General features: G+C 33.3%; 1 protein-coding gene across 2 annotated transcripts in view; it reads left to right on the top strand.

The window, feature by feature from the left end:
* The window catches only part of nrm (neuromusculin), a 380,564-nt gene that overhangs the window by 245,417 nt on the left and 114,016 nt on the right, over positions 1–21,131 (top strand). For both annotated transcript variants that reach the window (XR_012459736.1, XM_074132269.1), the window contains exons 6-7: positions 790–953; positions 10,709–10,750. Coding sequence is in view for 1 of the 2 variants with exons in the window: in XM_074132269.1 (XP_073988370.1) it covers positions 790–953; positions 10,709–10,750 (206 nt within the window). In the remaining variant the exon portion in view is untranslated. The remainder of the gene's footprint in view (positions 1–789; positions 954–10,708; positions 10,751–21,131) is intronic.

The raw sequence follows: 21,131 nt of genomic DNA on the forward strand, positions 1-21,131 counted from the left end.
ATGAACTTGTTAAATTCCATCACTTGTACAAACAACTTCGGGAGCATCCTGGCAAGTTTCATGCATATTTTCGAATGTCTATGTCAACATTTGGTTACATACTAAGCAGTGTTGAAGGCATGTTAATCAAGAAAAGGGCGAATTTCAATGTTAATCCCATTAATCCTGTACCATTTCTTATCCGACACAAATCGGTTGTGATGTAGAAGATCCTTTGGTCCCACAGAGGTTTCTTTAAACAAACTAAACCAATAAATGTATCAATATCCATAACCTATAAGCAATAAACTTTAAAAATTGAGCGCGATGAGAGCGAAGAAATCAAACATGTCATAACCCGTTGCTCTACTCTCTCTCTTGGTAGCGTTGCTCTATCTTCGCTTTGCTTCCCACTATACGCGGTCCCATATGCTAACTTGTGTTTGTTTTCGCCGCTTTGCTCGCCGCTCCACTATGTTTCCAGCCTAAGTGAATAGCACTTTCTAGCAACCTTTCAACTTATTACAAGGATTGGGCTATAAATCCATCCTGGTAAGAACCATCTGCCTTCCTGGAAGTTTAGGGTTCCCTTGAACAAAGTTGTTCTAGCACTTTAAAATAAATCTCAACCTAAAATTAATTGATCTACGTATATTAGAGTTATTAATACTTGTCCATTCTTATGTTATTATACGATATGATATGTTTAAGTTATATGATAAGTTTCAGTGTTTAATCGCGTCTTATTTTTTAGTTCAGTAATTAATAATATATATACATATTATTTTAATGCTTATCCATATTTTTCAGTTCGACCAAACAGAATAGAACTGAGCGGAGTTGGTGAACACGTGATCCAAGGCAATCGAGTTGTACTGCAGTGTGTGGTCAGAGGAGCTCGGCCAGCTGCTAATGTTACCTGGTACAACGGCACCGTACAACTCCAAGAATCTTCTAGCGCTGAATCCTTGCAGGTATATATCTATTTTTCTAAATTTCTTGCCTAGCCTTAATGTGCTGTCCAAGTTTTATCCAAGTAAATGTTTGTGATCCTATTTCTCCAGTTACCAAAGAAACCTGCTAAATTAATTTTAAAGTAAGCGTAATTATTTACTTTTCGTTTTACCAATTATTATTATATAATTTTTTAAAATTAAGTTTTATGCCAAAATTTTTATTGACTTAATCAACAATTCAATGTGCAATAATCTAAATGGTGCTTATCAGTTTATCTCAAATAATATCGAAACCTTTACTCAGCTTATAATCGTAATAACCGTGCAATAACGTTGTTATTAGAGTTGAATTGAGTTTCTTTTATGCTGTTTCTGTGAATGCGATGGCTTTACAGCTTGCCTTCAGTTCTACAGCCAAGATGCCGCAAGATTAGTTCTGCTGACGTTCAATATAGGCTGATGTTATGGCGGATTTAATAATACGAGTTGTTTTTAGTAAGAAATGCAAAATCTTAATAAAGGAAATTGAATCAAATAAAATATTAATGACCGCAAGCTAATTTCAATATCAGAAAAAATAATTTTTGCTGAGATTTTCACATAATAGTATTGATAGAAAGTGAAGAAGAACGGAGCTAATAACAATTATAATAATTTAATAATTTATATTGTAATAGGATGCAGTTAGCGGGAATTAGTGTGTCAAATGATGGAATAAGGTCAACTTGTGTTTGATTAAAAGAGTGGTACAAACGAACGGTATTTGAACCATGGTCTTTTTAATAATAGATCGCTGAGCATATTCACTTATAAAAATCTCGATTTTTGAAGTTTTTCGATGAATTGCAAGCTACGAGTATGTGAACCTCTACCTTCTTTTTATCAAATTCTGTTTACGAGAGCAATAAAACAGTGTTAAAGCGTATATTTTGTCTGTCTTTATGAAACTACTCATTCCAATTGAAAGATAAGTACTTGAAATCGTTAGGTCTCCAAATATAGAGAAGAGAAAGGATCTAGATGATGAACTGGTACACTAGAGTTCGGGAAGTAAAATGCTGCCCTTACCTACGTAAGGGTTCTACAACCTTTATAGCTTTTTATTAAGTGGTAGAAATGTTGGCTGCATAGATAGAACTCTAAATGAATGTGGACAATGCCTGGGTAAGCACTAAGGTACAAGATCTTGTTGTGCCTCCTGTTATGTTCAATGATGGAAGTATTGGCTGCATAAATAGCGGATGTTGAAGTGCTCAAGAGCTGGAGTCTTCAACCTGAGTTCCGCATAACCCTAGGGTTCCCTGCAACGTTGACAGGGGTTCCGCAAGTAATCACTATTTGTTCAGCCAAAACACGCGTAAAATGGAAATCATCTATGCAATTGTCTTTATTAAGATGTTTGTATTTAGATTGAATACAGATACTAGAATAATTTTGCGAATTTGAGTAGGGAAAAGCTTTGATAAACTATTTTATGTGCTACTTAAACATGAAGTTCATTCAAGAAAACCATGATCTCAGAGTGTAAAAGGTTGAAGACCCCCTGCTGTAGAGAATGCACCTTGGTACAAGATATTGTTGTGTCTTCTTTAATGTTAATATGTAAATTTGTTGGGGATTTTCGACAACTATTGCCAAGAAAAAACTTACTTAATAGACAGTTCAAAATTGTTAAATCTAAAACGTTGAAAGTAGAAAGTTCATGTTTTGTGCATGGTAATTATTCACTCACGGTTACAGAGGTTTTCTTTTCCATAATCACCATTCACCATAAAGCCAACCCAACAGTGGTGGAACTAAATGATAATGATAATTCACCAGTAAATTTAAAAAAATAATAAGAATATTTTGAAAACAATTCATCCCTTTTTGTCAGTTGTCAACGAAGCGAGAGAATGTATTGCCACAGACATACATAATTATGTAGGGTAAACAAAAAACCTCGTACTGTAATAATTTTGCATTGAAATTTACCAATTTCTTTTGATGTTTCTACAGCTTCCCATTTTTTTTTTTTTTTTTATAATCTGTACGAGTATAGAATCTATCTCGTGTATTCATCTATATATTCATATTCAACATGATTTCTTTTTAAATCGCGGTGAGGAATTCTCTTCACCAGTGTTGGACCTCATTTAAAAGTAATGTACGAGGGTTGAAAAGTCCGTGCAAAGTCAGAGAGATAGCACTTCTGGCGCGTATCGAGGTTATGTTTAGTTAGTAGCATCTCTTGGAAGAACACACACTAAGTTTCAGCCAGATCGGTCTATTTCTTTGTGTTTGGCATCCGTTTGAATCGAGGAAGTCGAGTGATTTTCAAAAAATGGACGAAAAGAATTTCGTGTGTTGATTAAACACTACTTTATGAAAGGCAAACCGCCTCAGGAGACTAAAGAGAAGCTTGATAAACATTATGACTCTGCACCTTCGATTAGAACAGTTTATAAGTGGTTTCAAAATTTTCGGAGTGGCCATATGGGCACAAGTGACGCTGAACGTTCTGGACGCCCTGTTGAGGTTACTACTCCAGAAATCATTGATAAAATCCATGATATGGTGATGGATGACAGAAGAGTGAAGGTGCGTGAGATTGCTAGTGCTGTGGGCATCTCGAATGAACGGGTACATAATATTTTGTATCAACATTTGGACATGACAAAGCTATCCGCAAGATGGGTGCCGCGATTGCTCACTCTTGACCAAAAACGAAATCGTGTGAAGTGTTGCAAGGACGGTTTGCAGCTGTTCCAGAAGAATCCGCAGGACTTTAAGCGTCGTTTCGTCACTGTGGATGAAACATGGATACATCACTACACTCCTGAGACCAAAGAACAATCTAAACAATGGGTTACCAAGGGGGAATCTACGCCAAAAAAGGCGAAGACCGTTCCTTCGGCCGGAAAGATTATGGCGACTGTCTTTTGGGATTCGCAAGGAATAATCCTCATCGACTATCCGGAAAAGGGTAAAACTATTACAGGTGCATATTATTCATCGTTTTTGGACCGTTTGAAAACTGAGCTGCAAGAAAAACGCCCACGATTGGCCCACAAAAAAGTCCTTTTCCATCACGACAACGCACCAGCTCTCACCTCAGCAGTTGTGGTCGCAAAATTAATGGAAATAGGGTTCCAACTCGTTTCACATCCCCCCTATTCTCCAGACTTGGCTTCCTCGGACTACTATTTGTTCCCCAATATGAAGAAATGGCTGGCGGGAAAAAGATTTTATTCAAACGAGGAGGTGATTGCAGAAACAAATGGCTATTTTTCAGACTTGGACAAATCCTATTATTCGGAAGGGATCAACAAACTAGAGCAGCGTTGGACGAAGTGTATAAGCCTAAAAGGAGACTATGTTGAAAAATAAAAAAGGTTTACCCCAAAAAATTAAGTAGTTTTTATTTTTGCACGGACTTTTCAAACGACCCTCGTATGAATAATAAAATATATGCGACCTTCACAATGTTACATCCATAAACTGAAATAACTTTAATATGTGGTTATTATTTTTAAAAAAAGTTGGTTTTCAATTAAAAGCGAAAATTTGAAGTTCTCCAAATGTATCCCTCTATTTGTTTTCATTCAAGTTTCTTATGTGCGGATTGTTAAGTTTATTATTGGCAATCAGCTAATCTGTTCAAATTCCACTATATTCGGGAGATTTCATTTATCTTCAGATAAATACAAACAAATTTTTACAAATTTCTCTTGTGATCCAATTAATTTTTCCAATAATATATATGTATACTTTAGTTAGATTAAATTATGTAAGGTAAGTTGAGTTAGCTTAGGTTAGATTAGGTTATGTTAGGTAGGAAAGATTCCTTACGATTGCACTTAAGTAGGATAATTGAATAGAGCTTAATTTATTAAGTTTAATATATCTGATTATGGAGTTACTGATGATATCAACTGTTGCAATGGAAATAGAAAACTCCAAAGAATTTTATAATTTAAAAAGCTTTCGTTCATTTAAAAAATCAAAAATTGTAACTACAGAGTATGTGTAAAGTTCACTTGAGTTCAGTGTGGTACAACAATATATGCTAATGGTGACTGAATAAAAATCAGATAAACTAGAATAAAAGAAAAGTTCAGCTTCTAACTAAACCGTCCAAGTTTTGTTTTTATAATAAACATGATTTCATGTTTCTCCTTACATCTAACTTTGTTATTTTTTTTACTTCACTTATGAATTATTAAAAAGTTGGTCGAAGGAACAAACAAACAAAAAAATATTCGGATTTTCGTGAAATGATGTGTTTGTGTGTATAAGTTAGCAGGAGTGTGTGTTATGTGTGAATAAAGGTGCGATGGTTGTGGCTTATTAACAATATTTAGGAAATGTGCAACAATTGGGAAAGAGTTATAGCATAGAAATAGTAGAAACCTATTCTATCTATATTTGGGTAGGAGAGGCTCCTACCTCTGACATACTCCCAAACACTACTTATCTATATATATATATGTTGGTAGTTATGGATTACTGGTTTGTAATACAGCTTGGCAGAAGAGGCAGGAGAAAACAATGGCCAAACTAACTCGTTCCATTTCGAAGTGGCTCTTTGTGTTTGTATGCACGGTATGAGGCCAGTTGAATAGGCGATAGTAGCCACGAAAAGGAAGGGATATGCCACTACACTAGCAGATAAATCGTAAGGGCCAGTAGTAAGAAAATCCCGGACCCGTAGTTTAGTGGACGATAAAGAAAAAGAAAAAAAAAGGGAAAGTAAAGCCTTGGCAGCTAGGTTGCAGGCAATAAAGGGAAGGACCTCTTCGCTCCGGGGAGAACGTGCTAACTGAGTAGAGGTATAAGAAATAAGAAAGGGAGAATGAGTTAAGGAAAAAGAAGAGTAACGCTTTTTGGCCAGTGAAAAGCACATAAGCACGACGCATCATGAAGAAGGGGTAAGCAGAAGGCAACAGCATCTGAAGCACGCTCGCTTCTAAAGTTGCTTTCCTTAGCTATACCTTCTACATCCTCACAAATACTTACTCACTGATTTATATGTAAATATTCCACAAAATTGTTCCATCTCTTCGGGTTTTTTTCCTTTTCACTCGTACTTTATTCTTTTCATCTCATTGTCTCCTAAAGGCAAGAAGATTTCCTCGACTCTTTTGTACTTTGGTCGAAAGCAATTCAAGAAAGTAATGTTTTGTAGGGATAGTGGCGTTGTCAGTGGTCAAATTTGGTACTAATATTAGTCGCTAAGATATTACTTTGCACAGGAGCGGCCCACATGTGGTGGCAAAGAAGGGGAAAAGGTTTTTAGAATAGGGTTCTAACTCTGTAGCGAGTCTCCTTTACTCATGTAAGACAATTAACTGTCTACTTCTCGTTCTGACCAGTCTGGCCAATCTCCCATCAGGTTCCCCAACATTGCCACATTGATATCCCCTTTTTACTAAGCACACACATGCACATTTGTATTCGTTCAATGGTCCACCCTTTGCCTCATACATAACTTAAACCCTTTTATGTGCATTCCCACTCTCCACAAGCCATTAATGACTCGCTTAGTCAACAACTTCCACTCAACCTTCGACCCCCCTCACAACACTTCTTGTATATCTATGTTGCACGTTTATTTTAACGGATTTGTTTTGTTTTGGTCTTGGACATCAACAGTCATGCTGACTGTGAAGTTTCGCAAGGCAGCATTCTGTACACTCTCTTCAGATAAACCAACTCATCCTGAGGCTATACTTTTTACCTACGTTGATGATACAGCCATCTTATCCAATAACCAAGCTTTAGAAACAGCTGACAGAAACCTACGCTTCCCGCCTTGTTGATCCAAGAAAACTGGACGAGAAAAACAAAATCTCTGCATATTATATTCTCGATATATTCGGCATAACTTGCATGTTTTCCATACCTTTTTTTGAAGTTTTATTCGATAGGGGAGTTTCATTCAAACACAATTTCACCTTGACATAGAACCTCAATAAAACCCATTAGAGCTAATTCTACCTTCCACGATACTTACAGATAACAACGTAGAAAGATAAGTAGTCAGTACATTGTGAAGTTTTGTCACAATTGGCTAACCTCACCATTGATTGGATTGTGATCATTCCATATTATCTTAGATTCTTCTAGAGCAATGTGGCATTGACAATAACTAAATCAAGAATTTTGATATTGAGCATCATTATAACCAAATAATGTCTAGTGACGTCTTAGATGAAGAGCGGGATTTTACTGTAGTCTAGAAAAAGATGAAGATTTCAGCTTGCTTTGAGTTGTTAGATGGCCTTTCTTGGAATAATTTTGTGGATTATGAAGAGAGATTTAGCATTTTATATGACCTAAGCACTAGCTGAATGCTTCACTTCCCTAACGCCGATTAGCATTAATGAGAAATTAGTATATATTGTTTTTTTTTTTTAAATTCCTGTTAAACGATAGATTCAAATAAACAATGTAGACTGTATTGTTGCAGATGTATCTTTTATCTAACGACATACTAAAATTATAAGATGGAATATATCGTTATTATTACGACATTTTGTACGTGATTAAGAAAGTTAATCGATTTGGCAAGTGAAATAAAATGAATAATTCAAATTCAGTCTTATATTTATATTTTCATTACAGTAAAACTTCATTATATACATTTTTTATTAAAGACTTTAGCAAAAATTAGTAATAACTGTTCTGTTACAAATACTACAAGTATTATTACTTAGTTCAAATTGATTCTTCAGCAATATAAATTGGGTCTTCTTCCGTTAGGAGTACTTCAGCTCCCGTCATGTCAATTCGTCCTTAAATTGTTATTAATTTCTCCCATTTTAATGTTATAACGGTTTATTTAAAAACAAATAAAACATTCACAGTGAAATTGAAATACATAAGTACTTGCTTTTGTGGAAATTAGAATGCAACTGATTAATCTCCTTCTTCGTGATTGGACAACGACAATAACCAGTTCACTGATATTGTCTCGTATTACATCGTTGCATTAAAAAGCAAAGTCTATATAAATAAGAAGTAGTCAATTTCGTTGTATAAAGTGATTTAACTAAATTTTTATTACTATTTACATTTACCTAGGGCAGGGGTCGGCAACCCGCGGCTCGCGAGCCGCATACGGCTCTTTTAACCAAATTTGGTGGCTCTTCAGCCTGTCCAAAATAAATTGTATATTTCAATTTTATTGAAACAAATGAAAAGTTCATTTATTAAAGTAAAGGTATTTTTTCCAAAAAGAATTTTAAATGTGATAGGTTTGAAATTGAATAGAATTATATTAAAACAAAGTACGTAATTATAAAAGACTGCCACCATTTTCATTCAAATAAAGGTTTAGTTATTATTTATTCGTTTATTTACTTTGAATATGTGAAAATAAATATATAAAATTGTCAAAGTTGACGATCAACCCTTTTTACCACTGTCCTACCGAACAGTTTTAAAACATTTAAAGGTTGTTGAATATCATAAAATAATAATTTGCAAGTTCAAATGATCTACAGAGTTGTTTACACTATCATCTCTGCGGCTCTTGGTAAGATTTATTAAAATTATTTAAGGAAAAATGGCTCTCTACTTAAAATAGGTTGCCGACCCCTGACCTAGGGTATGGAGTTGATCAGATTGGCTTCTGAAATAAATTATTCTTTATCCAGTGGCTGAAAAATTGTTTGTCATTTAGTGGTGTTAATATTTATTATCAGCGAAATTTGTTTATGATTATTATACAATTAGGAGCCAATAAAGTGTTCAGAGTTCAGACATTAAAATTTAATAAAATTCAGAAAGTGGAGTTAATGGATTTGGCAAGTGAAGCATTCAACAGAAACAGGTGTTTTAAGGCGCTAGTATATACTAAACCTTCATTCTCTTGGAGTATTGCGTTCTTAGTATAATCTTTCATACTGTCCAACATTCTTAACTACTAGTGGGTTCTTTGATAATGAGTTTAACTGTTGCAATTCGCACTGCAACACTGTTTGGCGATTGAGAAAGGGGTGCAAAGTGGTAAAGAGCGAAATGTGGCGCGAAGTTCAGAAGACATAACTAAATACATGACTATAATTACGATATAATTATTTTGCTAGCTATCGAAAAGAGCAAGTAGAACCGGTAAAGAGTGCATACCGCTCAAGAATGGTCCAAGTAGACTCTTATATAGTATAATCAGCAGATAGTGCTTAGCAGATTAAACGGCAAGCTTCATAATTATGGGCAAGTATGAACGATGTGTGCTTGGGAATAGCGATTAATTGGTATACAAATAATTTGTATTAATAGTGCACAAATTGGATGCAAAGTACAGAAAGAATTGCAAAACATGCAGTTCTAGATGATGCTTTTGTTGTGTTTGGAGAATCTCATTTATTATTCTTTAGTTTGAATTTTCAGAATATTGGTTTTATTGAAATTATGTTTATGCTTTTAATTATAATTTGTGTCTGTGTAATTTAGATTTTGGTTTCATGTTTCAAATTCATATTTATATCTCTATCTCTAGAAAAAAAGATATTATTGATAAATAGGTATTTTAATAATGGGATGGTCAATGGCTTGATAATGCGTCCTTTATCCAAACTATTCGATCTTCTATTTAAAGGAACTATAGGGCTCTAGCTAATTATAGCTATTCCAGGAATGTCATTTATTATTCGCATTAAATTAATTGTGATATAATAATAGCGCAGGTATTGTTTCAAAGTTATAATTATCAATTTATGCTAGTTTAAGTTATGCTAGGTGGAGCTTAGATCGTGGAATTTATTTGCAACTATAACTTAAGAGAAAACTAGTAAACATTTTTTGAATACACTTTTAACTTCGCATACCTCAATTATGCTTGATTAAGCTTGAAAACATTAAGTACAATTATTCTTAATTCGTACTTTTTTCCAGTCGTTTTTGGATTTTCTCCCTTTGTGTTTTTCATCTTTTTTTGTTTTCACTCCGATTTTCATTTTTGGTAACTCCATTATTAGGAACCCAAAAGGCCGCTAGTATTCAGTCTGGAAAGAAATGGGTTGGCCACATATTTTCCGCAATGAATTCCCAATTTTTGTTCATGTAAGAATGAACAGAGAGCCGGACGTAAAGATGCTTCACTATTATCTAGCAGCGGCTACACTTCATAATATGGAAACTTTTGGTATTTACTTAAAAGGATTATTCTTCCAACTTACCCTTTGCAGATTAGAATGCTTAGAAGATGACGATTAATACTTTTTCTTTTTTTTAGTTATAAGCAACTTAAAAGATTGGGCCATCAATTACAACATCCTGCCCAGAAATTCTGTATAATTCACCAATTATAAGTCTGTCCAATCAGTTTTTAATAGTTGAATTCTAATCTTATATTTATTTAATTGCCCTCGTTCAATAGCTTTTGTATTGATTACTTATTAAAAGTAAATCCTTTAAGTTTTGCTGCAAGATATTTTAAGAGGATCAAGGAGATTGGTTAGAAACAGCCCTACAAAACGATCTTTTTGCACTATTTATTCGATAATAATCAATTCTAAGGGAATCCTTGAAAAACTTGATAAAACATACCACTAATACAGCTTCACAGTGTCTACAATAATAATAATTATAAATTTTTAGAATTAATACTAAAGGTCCAAACTTTTTAGATTTAGTCCCTCTTGTATTGAGAAATTATCTGTGTTTCATTTTTATTTTTAATGCTGCAACTTTGCTTCTTTCTAAAAACTATTATTCCTAACTTTATATCATAGATTTTTTGTTGTTGTAATAACCATGTCTTTTTTATTATTTCGCACGCTGCTCAGATGCCGCCAGAAAGGAAACCATATACCAAAAAGATTTCAATTGTAAGTATGCTTTGTTTTGAAATAGTTTTACTTTATTCACGGTGTGAATCACAAAAACACTAGTTTTGTCACAGTGAATCATAATAACACTAAAATATCACAATACACACCAATTGAAGCTAAAATATGGAAAGCTTTCTCTATTTGTAGCGAAATTTGTCACATTTTAGTGACAATATCATATATGTTAATTTAAAAAATATTCTGGGTAATTTAATTGATTTATTTTCTCAATTTTGAGGACTAATTATTTAATATTTTCATTTATTGTTTGTAAAATCTCTTTTTTATTTTTAAATTAGTCTCAGATATTAATTGTTCGACTAAACCTGTCTGCTAGAGACGTTTCGGCATCTTTATACGAGGGCCGTTTGAAAAGTCCGTGCAAAGTCAGAGAGATAGCACCACTGGCGCGTATCGAGGTTATGTTTAGTTAGTAGCATCTCTTGGAAGAACACACACCAAGTTTCAGCCAGATCGGTCTATTTCTTTGTGTTTGGCATTCGTTTGAATCGAGGAAGTCGAGTGATTTTCAAAAAATGAACGAAAAAGAATTTCGTGTATTGATTAAACACTACTTTATGAAAGGCAAAACGCCTCAGGAGACTAAAGAGAAGCTTGATAAACATTATGGTGACTCTGCACCTTCGATTAGAACAGTTTATAAGTAGTTTCAAAATTTTCGGAGTGGCCATATGGGCACAAGTGACGCTGAACGTTCTGGACGCCCTGTTGAGGTTACTACTCCAGAAATCATTGATAAAATCCATGATATGGTGATGGATGACAGAAGAGTGAAGGTGCGTGAGATTGCTAGTGCTCAGTAGTTGTGGTCGCAAAATTAATGGAAATAGAGTTCCAACTCGTTTAACATCCCCCCTATTCTCTAGACTTGGCTCCCTCGGACTACTATTTGTTCCCCAATATGAAGAAATGGCTGGCGGGAAAAAGATTTTATTCAAACGAGGAGGTGATTGCAGAAACGAATGGCTATTTTTCAGACTTGGACAAATCCTATTATTCGGAAGGGATCAACAAACTAGAGCAGCGTTGGACGAAGTGTATAAGCCTAAAAGGAGACTATGTTGAAAAATAAAAAAGGTTTACCCCCCAAAATTAAGTAGTTTCTATTTTTGCACGGACTTTCCAAACGACCCTCGTACATGCCATCTTCAATCTAAATATTTGATTGGAAATTTTATACATTGATCTTCAGTTACATTTCTAATTGTTTCTATTTACGTTTTTTATCTCTTTTTTATAACTATTTTAATAATATTTTTGTTACTTTATATCTAAATAAAATATTTAGACTAATGTTGGTAAGTTGTGGAGCCGTTATGTGTCTAATAAAAGGAGGAATTGAGTTATAAAATTCGGGACAAGGAAGTTGTCCTTAAATTCTTATTTTTAACCTTTATTCAAGGACTTGTTCCATTCCTGATCCATAACAAAACTATTTGTACCGGGTTTCAACTAAAATCCATATGATTTTTGTGAAATAAGATGGCTTATTTAAATTATAGATTGTTAAACTAGTGAGGTTATAACTTGACTAATCGAGCGTTGTTGAACTGAATTTTGAACATCGTATGATTGGCTGCCATACTGTTTTTCTCTGGTCCTTTTATTGCAGTTCCTTGGGTTTGCGAGTAATACCCTTCTTGGCTTTGAGAAGAGGATGCGATTGTTCCCTTTACTCTTATTTTAGTGGCCCTTCTTCCACCTCAGTTCTTCTTCTAAGACTTGTCAGGCTGCGGTAAAAAAATCAGAGTTTTATATGGAAAGTATTTCGGGTCTCCAGAATACTTAATTGATGCTGTTATTTTTCTTCCCTGCCCTAGTCTTGTATATCTCATACACAGATACAGATCTCATTAATAGTTCACATTTGAACTGAATTACAGTTTTAGTCAGGATTCCATCCAATGCAATTGGTTCTTCGGTGGACGCGCTAAATGTTCTATTTTATCCATACTTATTTTCAATTCCCACTTTTCTTGTTCATCTATATTTGTCATATTCTACTCTCTGGATGGTCCTCTCTGTCATGAAACAAGAACTCCTGATCGTTGCCAATAACACATTATAGGTCTTCTCCGATATTAAATCCCATCTTTATAACTTACTTTTTAACTTGAAAAAGATGTTTGTTTGTTCTAAATAATTATTCTCACAGTAAGGCACCATTTTTCTCGTAATCAGTCTCTCGTTAAAGAGAAAGATACGGTCTCAAATAATATAAATAATTTAATATAATAATTCAAAAATAAATTATTTTTATAGAACTCCCACAGTCAACCAGTAATTTTTAAAATAACATATTGAACATTTGTTCAACATTTTGAAATAATTCCATTAATTAAAACCATTGGAATTACTGGTGCTTTCCGTGAAATATTGAAATATGAGAAAATACAATTAATTAGAATAACAGTTTATGAAATGTGATTAAAATTAATAAGTGAAATTAATTTACCAAAACAATACTATTGGAATATAGAATATTGCGAATCATTGTATACAATACCAATTCATTCCCATTTAGCGCCAAACATTTCATTTGGTTAAATTACTGTTCACAAATTTAATTAAGATAAATCAGTTCAATGTATTGAACTACCCAAAATAATTTTTATTAAAGGAGGTGGATAATTTTTCTTTCATCTTACTTAAAAAAATGAAGAAGCTAAATTTGATTTATTTATCAAACTGGAACAGATTTTCATCCCAAAATAAGGGAAAGAAAATCACAGTATTTGAAAATAGTTATTTATTTAACAAGTGCGGAATGTAGTACTTTTCCTCACGCGAGGCAGGGTTTGCACGCACGAGTGAGCGAAGCGAGGCGAGTGCAAGTGCAAATTGCCGAGTGTGAGGAAAATACTTTACACTCGAGTTAAATATTATATTTTTTCTGCAACCATTAGGGTTATTAACTAAAAAAAAAAAAAACTTAACAGGAATCACTAGAATACATTTTAAATTTCTATAAGATAACCTTTTTAACTGTTATAATTAAAAATATCTAATTATTTATTAAAGTATTATTTTTATTTCTATATTCCTTTCAATTTTTATTTTATTTTTTAATATTCGTTTTTTAATTATTTAGTTACGTTAAATAAGCTTATTAAAGTTTTACAGAAAATATTTAATAACAAAACTTCTTATATCAAGGAAGCACAATAAAGTTTTTCCACTCACTAGTGAGGAAAGTGACACTAATGGGAATTTTTCCCCACTAGTGAGGGAAGTTGGGCATTACACAGCTGATTTTAATTGAGTAATGAGAACATTCCTACATGGTTGCAGAAAAAGATAATTTTCTTTTAATTTTTGATAATATTGTACAATTAAATCGGTTTTTTAACTGAAAAATGTCTTTAAGAACTATTTGTAATTATGTTTTAGAAAACAAAGATTTTTTATAAAATCACTTGAAGTCTTATAAAAGAACATAAGGAAAGAAAGAAATGTTGCTGGTTATAGAACTAAATATAAATAACACAATCTTCAAGTAGTGAATGACTCCATTGAGGGAAATATAAAGGTTTAGTAAAGGATAGTTTTAGAGAGGATGTTCTTATATGCAATGGCCACATGATATAAGATAGATACATGGCATATAGGAACACTTAAGTCTTCCTGTAGAACTGATCTTACATACAATATTGTACTGGAATATAAACATAAAATATGATTTATATTGCTTATACGTATCTTTAGTTAAACTTTCTTTATGATAATGTTCTAAGTAATTTCAAAAATAACTATTAAAGTTAACCATAAAACGGTAAGAAAGTATGTTTGTATGCCGCTTTTTCAAAAATTCAATATTATTTTAAATGCAAAATTTTATCCAAAACTAAGCTGCAATACTAGGCTTTTACTAGTGATGTGTTTTCTTTAATTTTTTTGAATCTTAGCTGCTTATTTTGGATGAAAAGGACATTCTGCAGCGTTGATAGCCTTACCATCATAGCAAAGTTGCTGCGAATGCTGTTTAATTTGATTAGATTGAGCCAGCATTACTTGAATTGAAATTCTACCCTTTGAAATACCTACAAATCTTCCATTTCAACGGATAATTGCAAAAATCCATCTACTTAAAATAACACTTTCCATAATATCTGGTAATATTTAACACTATAATATAAAATAAACATTAATAACAGATCAGCTTTTTAACATAATCAGGCTCTCTCTTTAATTATATGGCCCAGCTCTCTTGTTTTTAATTAATTAATTATATATTTATTACATTATATTATATACCATCACGGTCACAAGTTTTGATACTATAACATATTTTATTGCATTTTATTAGATCCCTTTTCCTTCTTTTTTTCATAATGTCACATTATTGTGGCATCCTGTTACAGACTATTCTTTAATATATTTCTGCTAGGGTTGCGAAGTATCTCTCCCGTCTCTCCGTGAAGGGTAGTTTTTGTCCATCCGTATTCAGTATTTGGTACGGGGAAGCAATATTAGGTGCTTCTGTGATTTATGTTCCGTCCTTTACGCTCTGTTGCGCACTCTCTTACCCCCAACCGCTACCCACGCACGCATGCACATAATGTACTCGTGTAAAAAGTTTTATGTATAAAAATTTTTTAGGGTTAAAAACAATTAAATTCTTCCCTTTAGTGTTTTTTATGAACATTTTAAAATTTAACACAAAAAAAATTAATGTCAGTTTTTGTTAATATTTTCTCTCTTACCCCCCCTCAGGAAAGTATACATCGCAATCATGCATTTATCGATTTATTTATTTATTTTTCAAGAAATGCAGGTTTTGTGGTCTCTTAATTATGAAAATTTGGAAATCAGAATAATTATTAACTATGCTAGTAAGATTTTCTTTCATTTTCTTTTGCTCCTCAAAACTGGTATACAACTGGTCTTTTTACTTTTATTTATTTGATTCTAGAGGAAGAATGTTTTTTGTTGGTTCTTGAACACCAACCTAAAGTTTACCCTCTAGCGCCAATCCAGCAATTAACAGGGATAGTACTGTTGTTTGGGAAATAGCAAATTTTAACCTGGCCAGAGAGTTTGAGAACTATTCGACTAATATTTCCTAAAGGAAGTCAAATATCTTCATTTTTGTAAGGCTCATTTGGGTAGAAGAAGCTGAAAGGCAGGTTAACTTAGTTTCATTTTTTTCTTTTATCTAAAGTGAAAAACAAGTATATATTCAATAAATCATCGCAAGGAAATTGATTAACTCTTAAGTTCATATCAATGTAGCTGATACTTAGCTATTATTTTTAGCTCCTACTTTGTTTTGACTTGGTACATATAGCCTTTTTCTCTTAACGAGATCGAGGATTCCACTTATAAATATTGTGACATTATTTCTGGTCTCTACAACCCAGAGGACTGTCGCTATAAACTGCTGGACAGTTTCTTCCTCACCTATTAGCATAGTTCAGAGTTCTCCCAACAATTTGAAATGTTTTGCTCTCTGGTCTTTAAGTGCCAGAAGCCTTACACTGCAATTTCTTTGGACAGAATTTTGTCAAAGAAATGTTTACGATTGGTATTTAAATCAAGTTGACCTTAAGCCACACAATTTTCGCGTCATATTCTCTTGACGGTTGAAACTACACTTACAAGAAATGTTCAACCAAAACACTTATCATCTCTGGATGCTGGAAAATCCTCAAGCAATTCGTGAGCACCATTAGACAATATTTTAATTGGTCTGTATTTCTTACCACCTAGGCTTAATTCGGACACATTTCTGCAGTTTCTTAGTTTTATGATTATTACATTTTGATTAAGTTGTTCCGCCTCAACTCAGAAGGAAATCATGGTTTCAATTAGATGGTTGTCCAGCACATTACGACAGAGGTCCACGAAAGTGGCTAAATCAACATTATCCCAATCGATGGATTGGCCGTGCAGGACCGGCGGCTTAGCCTGCTTACTCTCCAGATCTCCAATGGATTGTTTTTGCTTGGGGTGCCATTAGAGGAAAGGTCTATGAAATGCCGGTCAATGATCTTCATTCTTTAAGAAGAAGAGTAATTGAATCAATAACAGCAATCCAGTGCCGTTCGGCTATTGCTGCTGTGGAAGAAAGATACCGATTCCTCATTTTCTTTATTATTTATTTATTTACTATTAATTGTCATTATTTTCTATTAATAAAGTAGTTGGGAGACACTATTAATTTTTTTTTATTATAACCTACCTAATAATAATTCATAAAATGGAAATTTTTAGACGTGAATATCTCATAAACAAAGCGTTTACGGGCATACCTTCATAGGAAAATTTTTTCTTGTTTTGAGGTCCTAAATTCATTTTTTCAGTTAGGACACTTAACCCTGAAACACCCTGTATAAGTATGTATTGTAGGGCTTGAACATCACGAACTGTCTTTTGGATTATCTCTTAGCTGAAAGAATATAAACAGTATAAGACTCAGCTAAGTTCTTGAACAATATGCAATGTTGTGTAAATTCTGTAGAGGAAATTGTTATTTTAGAATAAAATTCAATTTGTTCTTTTTTCTATAGTTCCATTTTGCCTTTTGTTGAAACTTTGTAATTATAATAAAAAAAAAAGATGGCTACCACAATGTATTGTTGGCAAGGATGATTGTTGGCTACTACTGGTAACCAATTCTTGTGTAGGTGGATATCCTACTTCAAATTTTCCCCAGTATGTGCAAGCTCGTATAAAGGATTAGGGAGGTCGTCATTATACCAAGGATTGTAAAGAAATAAGGAAGCGTATAAGGAAGAAAGAAGGGAAAAAATTACGAGGATGGTTGTAAAGTCCTGTTCAAACTAAAGGTATTAGTGCCTAGTTGCTAAGGATATCTATAGAAAGTCCTGTCTCCTTGTTAGCCTAATAAAAGGAGTGTATTGGCTTGTGGTTTTGCTTTATTTCACTGCCTTGCTTTGCTCTCCTTCTACTCATTCTTTCTCTCTTTATATATATATATATATATATTATATATCGCTTTACTTTCTTCTCTTTTTTTTCTAAACAATCTCTTTCTCTTTAGAAGTCCTTCTTTCTTACCTCATACTTTTGATCGCAGTATTCCCTCATCTGTTCTCTTCTACACACACGTACATGTCTAAACTTGAAAAGACACCAAGGCTACATGATATCGGTCTTCCTTAACGACATTCTCCGTTGCGTAGTCTTTTTTCAATACCTATGTCATCTTATGTTTGCTTTCATGTTAACACAAACCAATCATGCGTCAAGCTATTGGCTTTCTTCGTCTTCTTCTTCTTCTTTGTTACCTTTTACTTTTTATCCAGAATCCGTAGTCAAGATATTATTACTGTACTTTCAGATCCACTAACAGGTTAAAATTTTATTTCTTATTTTGTGTTCTTAGATTTTTGCGTATTGGAGGCTGAAGAAAAGATATTTAATTTAAAAGATATTTTTTATGTTTGTTTTACTAGTTTTACAGTTGATCTTTCCGCGTACCATTTTTTATTGTTCTCAACTCTCACAATACAGGATAGGCTCTGAGACGGCTTCTTTTTCGTTCACAGTATCTCTTACCAAGTTTACACAATGGAGTATCGAAGTAACAGCATCTTAGAGGAAAGGATTAGCTACTCAGTTAATTTCCACTATGGATATCCCACTGTGGGAGAACCTGAGTTTGAATCAGCTGCTGGCTGATTAGATTTTGTTTTTTTCTTCTTCCTAGGAGCTTCTTACAGCTCACTGTCCGGTGTTGGACAGTGTTGTCTGTAACGAGATAACACTGTCTGGAGGACAGCAATGCACTGAAAAAAGCTATGGGTGACGCGCCTTGAATTTTGGGTATGTAATTAAAGTGTAGTTCAAGCATAAGAGGAATAATGGTTCCCCTGAAATTTTCAGTTATAAGGTAAAATTTAAAATTTTACTAAAATATTTTAATGAAACAATATTTTAAATGAAAAATAATAAAAAAATTTCTACCTGGTCATACTTGATTTGATTTTGACACCCTCTAAATTGGCAAGCACTGGATGGAGCTGAAGACCGAGTTCAAAAATCTAAAATTTACTTCTTACTTGCAATATTAGTGATATTTTAATTACCATTAAATACATATACTGGTAATGTGTAGACTGTACTGATAAGGCATCTAAAAGTGGGTATTTGTGTACTGTGTTGCATTTCCATAAGGTGCCCCTGGCAAGTATTTAAAATATAAGTGAAATTAGTTAAAAAGCAGTGATCGAGAAAAAAAAAATAGTGCAACATCTAAAAATACAGTTAGCACGGATCAATTATCCTGATCCATAGTTTGTCCTGAACTTGAGGTTACTGAAACTTCACTGTTTTTGAGGTGAATTTTGGGCTCTGATTGAGATTTCTGTCCAGTTTTTTCAGGTGTCCTTGTTCTAACACCACCTCAAGGTTTCTTAAGGGCTACCGTAACAGCCCAAATTTTACCATGTAGTTTTATTAAATATAAGTATAAAAATTATTAGAGACTGTAGTTTTTCTGTATCAGGGAAAATTACACTCAATAGAGATAAAGTAAAATAGCCTGGAGTAGCTGGAATTGAAGATATTGTGTTGGAATTTTTTGTAGCACTTCATCTTTGTAGGCTTTTGATTGGTTCAGAAGAACTTCTTTGAAACAAAGCCTCATTTATCTGCAACTCAGTGCCTCACTCAAATACAATATATTGAGACATTAAGTGTTAGAGACATGAAAGGAAATCCAGAAAAACTAATTTACCCTTTAAATATATACTTACATATATATTTCTTGAAATACGGTGAAGTTTTCCAAAACTAAATATTTATTGGGGAAAACTTAAAACTATAGTTCGTTGATTTATATGATCTCTGAGATGAAGAATTGTAGGTCAGGTTGGACAGTGCTGTTGCCAATTGACCAAAGCAGGTAACTTTTCTATCAGGTGAAGCTGGGTAGAGCGGAACGTTGAATTTATAGCACGACAACCAGGATCCAATTCAAAGTGGAGCCACTCCCATTTAATTCCAAACCCGCAGCATCGTCTTCTCTACCAATATATACCCCTATGGGGACAGTAAGGGTTGACTGGTTCTAATTTATTGTTTCTGTTTGTTAGGTTTGTTAAATAAGCCAATTTAACCAACTGTTTCACTTTCTTCTATGAATTGAAAGAAACTATTTAAATTAAAAAGAAAAAAAAATCATACTCTCAACATTTACACTGGCTTAGCTAAGATTTGTAGTGCATTATGGTCTAACTATGTTCTTGGCATAATCGTTTTTAGATGGAATTAGTAGTGTTGACCACCGCATAAATCTACCGATCAGCGTCTTAGAGTTTCTACTTGAAGTAAACATCGATAGATTTCTTTTGTAAGTGTTTAGGGTTTAAAAATTGTGCAGAAGTTCTTTCGAGATTTAGAGTAAGAACTTACCATCGAAAGAGCTACCGACTTTGGCAAATATTTAAATTTCAAATAAGTAGGTAAATTAAAAAGTTATTTTTAACTGAAAATTTGAAATGATTCTCTGCAATTATCATTTGTTCTTTTGAAATATATTTATTTGAGCAATGTTAGTGATTACTTAAAAAAATTACTTAGGCTATATATATATATATTTAGTCTATTGAACAAGGATAAAAGTAGTGAGTAAAGTAAAGAACTGTGAAATTGAAGAAGTTTTCAAATTGTTGAAGAAAGTGAAAGAGGTATGAAAGAGCCTGAAGAAGTAGTAGAAGAAGAAGAAGAAGATCCCCAGATCTATTAGAGTTAACCTTTGTCTCCTGCCCTTAGTGTATGGACCGTTGTCTACGGTAAAAGTCTGTTAGTTTGAAAAGTTGTCAACTGTTAAGGGCGGCCGCTATATAAAAGGACGTATTAGGTGAAGAAGTAAAGATGAGAGTAGGGTGCTGGCTGGAAGGGGAATCTGAGTCGATTGTTGATAAGAAAGGAAGTCTGTAGAGTTGTACGTCTGGACAATCCTGTCAGCCAGGCAACTTTTAATGAACAACAAGAAAAAAGTACTTAAAAAAATAAAAATAAAAAATGAGAGGAAAGAATGAAAGATTTGCTAAATATAAATGGGAAAAGCAAACTATAGTTAATTGTTCGATATTACTTATCGATATAGTATTTTTTTATAGTTCAAAAATAATACTAATTTACCAAATACATAAGTTGTATTGATAATGACTGATTAAGAATTGACAAAACTTACTAATATTTCATTAGAGCCCCTTTACAATTCACTTTCCTCATTTCGACTTGAGTAAGCTTAATAGAAACTCGACTCTTCATGAAACAAGCTAGAAAAAAAATCAGTAAGTTCAAAATTGTTTTCTCTAAATGTGCTCAAAACTTTGCGTTTTACATAGCATGAGGTCTAAGAAGCGTTATTAGTTTCGATACCTAA

Source organism: Rhodnius prolixus, unplaced genomic scaffold (genome assembly GCF_049639745.1).
Source record: "Rhodnius prolixus isolate KJV_2025 unplaced genomic scaffold, Rpr scaffold_4, whole genome shotgun sequence".
Classification (NCBI taxonomy): Eukaryota; Metazoa; Arthropoda; class Insecta; order Hemiptera; family Reduviidae; genus Rhodnius; species Rhodnius prolixus.